Source organism: Aulonocara sp. 'chitande type north' Nkhata Bay, linkage group LG22, assembly GCF_057382095.1.
Source record: "Aulonocara sp. 'chitande type north' Nkhata Bay isolate Kocher_YH1m ecotype deep benthic linkage group LG22, A_spYH_male_GT1.1, whole genome shotgun sequence".
In the NCBI taxonomy this organism is placed as follows: Eukaryota; Metazoa; Chordata; class Actinopteri; order Cichliformes; family Cichlidae; genus Aulonocara; species Aulonocara sp. 'chitande type north' Nkhata Bay.
Window position 1 is genome coordinate 37,310,419 of NC_141364.1, and position 7,508 is coordinate 37,317,926.

Consider the following 7,508-nt stretch of genomic DNA (forward strand, 5'->3'; position numbering starts at 1 on the left):
TGTAAAAATGTTATATTCTCCATGGAATTCTGATCTGTTTTATTTCTCCACCCAGATTGTATTTATTAGATGATAGTATCTGCTAAAGGAGGAAGAAAAGTATTTTTTGATGCTGTAGTTTATTACTGCAAGTTTCACAACATCAACAGGAAGAAAAAAAAACTAATGAAGTATCAGTTACACGTGATAATGACAACAGGAAAACTCCACCCAATCACAGCATGTCTGATAACAGGGCCAGTTTATTCTTAAGTAAATGTTTCACTTCTTGATGTCAGCTGCTCTCTGTGTGACCTTCACTTCTTGCTCCACTGCTCATTTCACCCTCCTTCCTTACACTAACATTAATAAATATGAATAATGAATAATTAAAGTGATCAAAGTTAACACTGTTTGTGTTTTGTGTGGATTATTTTCTGACATTATCTACAGAACACCTGCAGTGTTGTGTGCTGTTTAACAGTACTGCACAATGCTGCAGTGCGTTTGTTCCTTCCTGTTGCAAATTCAGTGAGTGCATCTGAAACTGTGTTTTTATAAACTAAACAAGAGTGAGCATAATAGTACATATTATAAAGGTACTTGTATTCATCTCACTGTTTCATCCATAAATGTACCTGACAGTTACAGTACCATAGAGTAGTTTTAACAGTACTTTAAACATAATGCATTAGAACAATACAAACAACATTAAAGATCACGGGTGTGCAGGGTAAATGGAGCTGTTTTCTTTTTAAAATTATATCTTTATTTGGATTGGACAAGAAAAAACCATCTGCATAGCAGTATATGAATAACATGGGAACAAAGTCCTTCCAGGTTTTAGATTAACTCCAGGAGAGCAAATGATAAACAAAGTGATCAGCGGTTGCATATTAACCTCCACTAGCTATTACTAGGAGAGTTGCTCGCATGCTCTCCCGTGGAGCTGTTTTCTACAGTAGAGTAAGAGTCCAGTGCAGGGCTGGTCTTCTTTAAATCACATGAGGAACCATTTTAAGGCGGAGGCTGCTCGCTCTGTGCTTTCTGTTTCATTCTTAGACTGCAGCAATGGTGAGTAGCAGCTTTTCACTTCTTCACTGTCGTCTTCTCTGCCACCAATGATAGTTATTTTATTCTGTCAATATTAAATTAAATATGTTTTCTCTCATGTTCAAAATAGGCTGACCAAGAGCAAAACAGGTATGTCTGCAGATTCTGCTGAAGCCAAAGTTATCAGACCTCTTGTGTTTTTAAATCCCTAACAGCTCACTCATTATCATTTTAGAAAAGAAGAATTTCTGAAAACTCAACAAGGTTTCAGAGAAAATGCCTACAAGATTATCATGAAGATGGATGACTGGTCTAACATGGCTCCAGGAAGTAAACACTTAGTGGATGAGGTGGGTTAATTTTGGCACCTTTAACACTGTCCTGTTATGTCACTTGTAACATTAAGTAAATGTGTTTTCCCTCAGATTCTTCACAGCATCTTCTTTTTGGGCAAAATCAACAAAATCCCTTTTTCTCCAGAAGAAATAATCTCTGATGGTGATATTTTGAAAGCCTTAAAGAACAAATTTCCCAGACCTTTTCAATTCTATCTGACTCAGCTTCCCAGACGGAGTCCGTTCTCCTGTGTGCTCGACATGGTAAGATAACTGTTCTCACATTTTCAGTCAATCTGTTAAACTTCCGTTTTAAAGAAAGTATGATGCAAAGTGTTTTTTGTCTGGTAAGTCTAAAAAAATGGCTGAAAAGTGTGCCTCATACTTCACCCAACAGTGCTCAGAGACTGCTGGAGAACTAGAGACTTGCTTCAGAATTTGTTAGTTAAGGCTAAATCATATCTAAAAGACTCAGTATTGGACATACTTACAGTCTAGGGCTGGGCGATATGACCCAAAATTCATATCTCGATATTTTTTAGCTGGATGGCGATATAAGATATATATCTCGATATATTTTTTTTAAAGCCATAAAGTAAGAACAAAAAGAGAGTTCTTAGTCAAAGCTGTGTCCCAGATGTCACACAGGCACTTTTATTAACATAGAGCAGATGTACATAAAATTTACTCAAAAATAAATTATGAGCATTTATTAAATAATAATGCTCCATAAATAAAAGAAAACAATGTTGTTTTTGTGCATAACAAAAAGCTCACAATTGTGCAGTCAAAATGTAAACTAAAAGACGCTGAGCACAATAACAAAGACAGATTTCACAGCTGCTCTGTTCCCAACTTGTACTGCGTGACTGACAGCCTGGAGTTTGAAATCCGCTTCGCAACCACGTCTCTTAACAGGTGCCATTTATGGTCCTTATACACAGTAAGGTAATATTACATTGAAGCACAGTACGTATCACTCCGCGAGGCTCAGCCGTAATGCTCCGACAATCCATCAAGCGGTGCAGCTCCGTAGCTTACCAAAGTCGTACTAAAACATTTTTTGACAGATTGCTGAGCGCCGTGTTCCACATAAAATCGGTTCGCGGCCATCAAGCACAACCAGAATTAATACATAAGGCGCGCTGTCAACTTTTGAGAAAATGAAAGGATTTTAGTCCGTGCAGCGCCTCTGGGCTGCATGGCGTTAGCGTGGTTAGCCCGTTAGCGTGGTTAGCTAGCTAACACGTTGACGGTGTCCAGTCCCACGCACGGGTCGATGCGCAGTAACTCGTTAACGGAGATTTGCCGTGTTGATCTTGTCGCATCCGATGGGGGAGGAGGGGGAGTTGTGTTCAGTGAAGGAGAGGCGAGGCCGAGTAACGTTGTAAAGACGAAAGTGGACGAAAGAGAGGCAAACTTGCGGCTCCACAAGTATAATTATAACGTAACATAGACTATATCGATATAAAGGATATTGTCACATCTTATATCTCGTATAAAAATATATCGATATTTTTTAAAAACTCGATATATCGCCCAGCTCTATTACAGTCTTCAGTGCATATATGATGCTGTTGCTGTGTAGCTGCTGGATCTGTTAAGTCAACTCAAAGATTAAATTTAGTATTTCTCTTGACAGCCCAGGAAAAAAGGTTGTTTGCAAAATACGTTTTGAATCAGTAATAACAAAGATGGATTTTTGCTTGTTGATTTGAAATTCAGAGGTGGGTCGAGTATCCAAAAATTGTACTCGAGTAGCATTACTTTAAAATATTATTATTCAAGTAAAAGTGAAAAGTAGTCTTCAAAAAAAGTTACTCAAGTAAGAGTAAAAAAGTACTTGGCGAAAAGACTACTCAAGTAGCGAGTAACTTTAAAATGTCTGATTTATTTTATAAATAAATATCAGACAAACAAAAATAAATAAATATACAAATTTTAGTATTTTCAAAAGGAATATATGTAAAAACATCAACAAAATAAGGCACAACAACTCTAATTTACAGATTTCAGTTTTTCACAACAAAGCTTTTTTCACCAGTATAGTAAATAATATAAATATATAAACAGTGCAAACAATTTCCAGTGACAAGATATGCTGTAAACTTTATATTCATTTTTGCTCCAATTGGCACAGCAGCCTCAGAGAAAACATTAAAACGAGGCATCTTCAACATATGTACATACAAGGCAGCTCAGTTTACCATAAATTGTATGAATGTGCATTTATTTCTGCATAAATGCACATGCAATATAGAGTATGTTTGGGGAGTGCGACTGTCTGTGCAGTGTCTATTTGTGTCTGTCTACACGTTGGGTGAGTGCCGAGTATTTGGTTGTGTATATGGGGGTGGGAATGCACGTCTGTGTCCGCGTGCGCCTGTTCGTCTGTATCTATATCAGGTTGGGTCTTAGACTCAACCTCTCTGGGTACATCTCAGGCCCTCCAAAGTACGGAGGCCTATCCCCCCTCACCACACTCCCTGCCGGTGGCTGATGCCCTCAGACGTTGGTGTGTTGGTGGTTCTTGTCGACTGGGGCTGGGCACTCATGTATGTACCGGCTCACTCCTGGTGGCCGATTGGCAGGGCCTGGCGCCTGTGGCCCGGCTGGGCCCCTTCCGGGGGGCTGAAGCTCGGTCCTCTCTGGCACAGTTGGCTGCCGGCAGAGCCCGCGGGCATGCCACTGCAACCCCCTCTGGCCTCTGCTCCGTAGCTGCTGGGTGATGTCTCGTTTGGGGCTCTACTCAGCTCTTCCCAGGAGGGTGGCACGGTTCCCCCCCTTTGGTGGTCCTCCTCGGGTCCTCGTACTCTGGAGCCTCTGGATGTCTGGGGCCTGGATCTCCTCCATACCTGCTTCATGCCCTGGGGGACGGGGCTATGGTTCCCCACACTCCCTAGCAGATCGTTACATGGAGAAACCTTTGGAATACAAGCATGCTGATCCACACAGGTGTGCATACAGGTGTACACACGGGTGTTCACAGACGCAGACTACACCTTTCTTGGCTGCTGCCTCAAAGCACATTGTGCGCTGTCTATCTTGCGTGCTGCACAATATCGTTTAATATTTAGTAACTATTGATATCTACTGCTAGCTAGTTTATTGTGATGGTGCTTTTTTTTTTTCTTATTATGTTGCTCTTTGTTGTTTGCTTTCTCTTCTGTTTTTTTTCCATACAGGTGATCCAGGTGTTTTGTTTGTTTTTCTTTCTTTCTTCCCCCCTTTCTCACTGTCTCTTCTCCCCTCTGGTTTTGTTTCTCTCCCTCTCTTTCTTTCATTCTTTCTCCCTGTCCTATCCCCCAGTCATGTCTGTCCCGTTTGTAGCAACCGAAAATAAAATAAAATAAATTCATAATTATAATAAAGGTCAATCAAATGGACCAATATGGCAAGGCCATGATGATCCACTTGGTAAAATAAATCTGCTTGGCATCTTTCTTGGCCTTAAGACAAAAATTCTGACGGCTAAAGATCCAAATGGGACAAAAAAAAAAAAAAAAAGTTTAATTTAATCTAACCCAATAACTTTAATCTCAGCCAAACCGATTTACCCACAAACAAATAAAACACTGAAAAAGCCAAACAATAACATTTTTAAGTTATCAAAGTGACTTATATATCATGTTTAACCCGAGTAGTGAAAGACCACGGGGGTTTGAAAACGATGTGTCGGTCGGCTCAGAAATTTGAAGTTTACACAGTTACATTCTCACCTGAAAACATGTTAAAAGTTTTTTTTTTGCGACCCAGAAAGAGAAATAAGAGTAATATTAAAACTAAGCAGCTGCCGTCATTGTTGGAAACTGGAATTGGCTGGGCTGCACTATGAATTCTGCGATATGGTTTTTCAATTTTGTTGTCCGGGTGGAAAATCGAGAGAAATTCGGGAGAATGGTGGCTCCGGGAGATTATGACGCTATAATTTGAGATACAATAAATAAAATAAGTTTTTGTACAAAGTATCAGTATCAGATCAGTATCATCGATACCACCCTGAATATTACTTGGTATCGGATCGGAAAGGAAATCAGTGGTATCGCACATCACTAGTGTCCGCTACTTTGAAACGCTTGGGCCGCTCTGCCCGCCACAGTTTCAAACTGGTCATGTGACTGCATGGCCACATCTCATTGGTAAAAAAGTACCAACTTTTTAAAGAGTAACGAGTCGAATTTTGCAAATGTAGCGAAGTAACAGTACCGTTTCTTCTTCACAAATGTACTCAAGTAAAAGTAAAAAGTATCGTGCAAAAAAGGTACTTTAAAAGTACATTTTTTTCAAAAACGTACTCAAGTAAATGTAACAGAGTAAATGTAACTCGTTACTACCCACCTCTGTTGAAATTAGATATATTTTGAACTATTCCACTCCATCTCTTATCTAAATAAAAAGCATCTAATTGTCCTGCATAGCTAAATAACTCAATAGACTAAACATCTTGATCAACTATATATTAAAAGAAATCACAAAATCTCATGAATTAGAGTCAGATATTTATAAAAATATTACAGTTACAATATAAACAAATGGAAGCTGATCATTTCTAGGATGCTGGTGTAACATTTAGGCTGTATTTGTAACTATTTCCAGATTGTCCTGCTGAAGAATCCAGAGAACGAAGAGCAAATAAGAAAGAGTCTGCAAGAACTCATCAAAAACCTTGCTCCACTTTTTCTGGTCTCCTCCACCATCTGCATTTCCCAGAAATCCAAAACCGACCAAAATTCAAAGAGGTACTACGGAGTCTCCATGTCCACCAACGGTCCTAACCCGGGGAAAATTGTGATTGCTGCCTCCTGTCTTAGCAAATGGGATGAATATGTATCTGGTGCAGTGATGACCTATTATCCAAAAAAGGTCAAGAAAGATTACTTTGATGGAACCATTGAAGTACCTGGAGACATCAGGTGTGAGGCATTTAATCTCAGTAATGATGAAAAAATGAACCCTTGCAGATCATGTCACAATTTGTTTGGCTTGAACACAACAGAAACAAAAGAGTGGGAGTATGGTAACTGTGCTGAACCCGAGAGCCTGAGCAACTTGCTTACAAATGAGGAAGAAGTTAAAAATAAAACACATGTGCACGAACACTCAGCTGAAAACAGGCAGAGAGCAGAGGAAGAGGTTCGTAAGGATCTTATGAATGTGTTGCGAACAATTCAGTTTAAGACATGGACAGGAGAATTTTACACCCCAGAATCATAAGGTGCAGAGGTGACCTGATACATCTGCTTTGGTCTGATTCTGATGAATAAATGATGCTCTGACAGAATGAGTGGATTTGCTCAAACTGTTTACTCTCCAGCTCCGTATAATGTGCTTGTTAGAAATTATATGTAATAATAAAATCAGGCTTCTACGTTTTAAAATGCAATATGAAGGATGCGAGACAGCAATTATTGGGAAGAAACACCTTTATACTGGTCTATACCCAGGATGCACATGAAGTAAAAACAACAAAACCATTTTTTCCTTTTATGATCCCATCTATAACCTCTTTCATAAGCGCTACACATGTAGTTATAATAGTTGTAGCAGTTATAGCACTAATTATATTTCTGCATTGTAAAATCTAACTTGTTTCAGTTTAATCCTGTAAAGTCTCAACCATGAAATAATTGACAGAAAACTCAACTGGAGTGCTTATTGAACCTTCTAACAAATAAAATAAATAAACTGCATATGTGAGTTGTTTTGTTTTTTTCCACATCCAGCATTTTTGTGCAATATATTGTTTTTAACATTGTGTGTCTGCAGATTCTACTGATGAATTTATCAGAGCTGTGACGGGTTTTTAAATCCATAACTGCTCATTCATTTTAGGAGAGCAGAATTTCTGAGAAATCAACAAAAAAAAAAAAAAACAAAAAAAAAAAAAAAGAAACTTGAAGGTAGTGATGGCCCGCTTGAAGCTGACGCTCCGGAGCGTGTGTCGAAAAAAACAACACACTGGTTCAGAAGCACTGTGTCGAGGCTTGCTTCGTTTGGCAAAAGTCACGTGACCAGTGACGTCCGAAGCTTCATTACGCACGTAACTGCTTCGGTACCTGATTCAAACAGATATAAGGAAGTGAATCATCCACGGGATTCGTGGAGTGTGTTGATGGTGACAGATAGCGACGAGGTGATCAT

At 39.1% G+C, this 7,508-nt stretch overlaps 1 protein-coding gene across 1 annotated transcript; it reads left to right on the plus strand.

Moving 5' to 3' along the window:
* Window positions 1-439: 439 nt before the first annotated feature.
* On the plus strand, window positions 440-7,057 carry LOC147304650 (uncharacterized). The gene is made up of 5 exons (XM_086280531.1): window positions 440-1,053; window positions 1,163-1,182; window positions 1,268-1,382; window positions 1,458-1,631; window positions 5,964-7,057. Exons 1-5 carry the CDS (start codon window positions 1,051-1,053, stop codon window positions 6,579-6,581), a joined length of 930 nt encoding a protein of 309 aa, XP_086136657.1. The 5' UTR covers window positions 440-1,050; the 3' UTR covers window positions 6,582-7,057.
* The last annotated feature ends 451 nt before the right edge of the window (window positions 7,058-7,508 follow it).

What these genes read in the sequence shown, in the direction of transcription:
- LOC147304650 (XM_086280531.1), top strand. An exon ending in GCTGACCAAGAGCAAAACAG is followed by an intron (nt 1,183 to 1,267) that starts GTATGTCTGCAG and finishes TTATCATTTTAG; the next exon opens with AAAAGAAGAATTTCTGAAAA. An exon ending in TCTCCTGTGTGCTCGACATG is followed by an intron (nt 1,632 to 5,963) that starts GTAAGATAACTG and finishes AACTATTTCCAG; the next exon opens with ATTGTCCTGCTGAAGAATCC.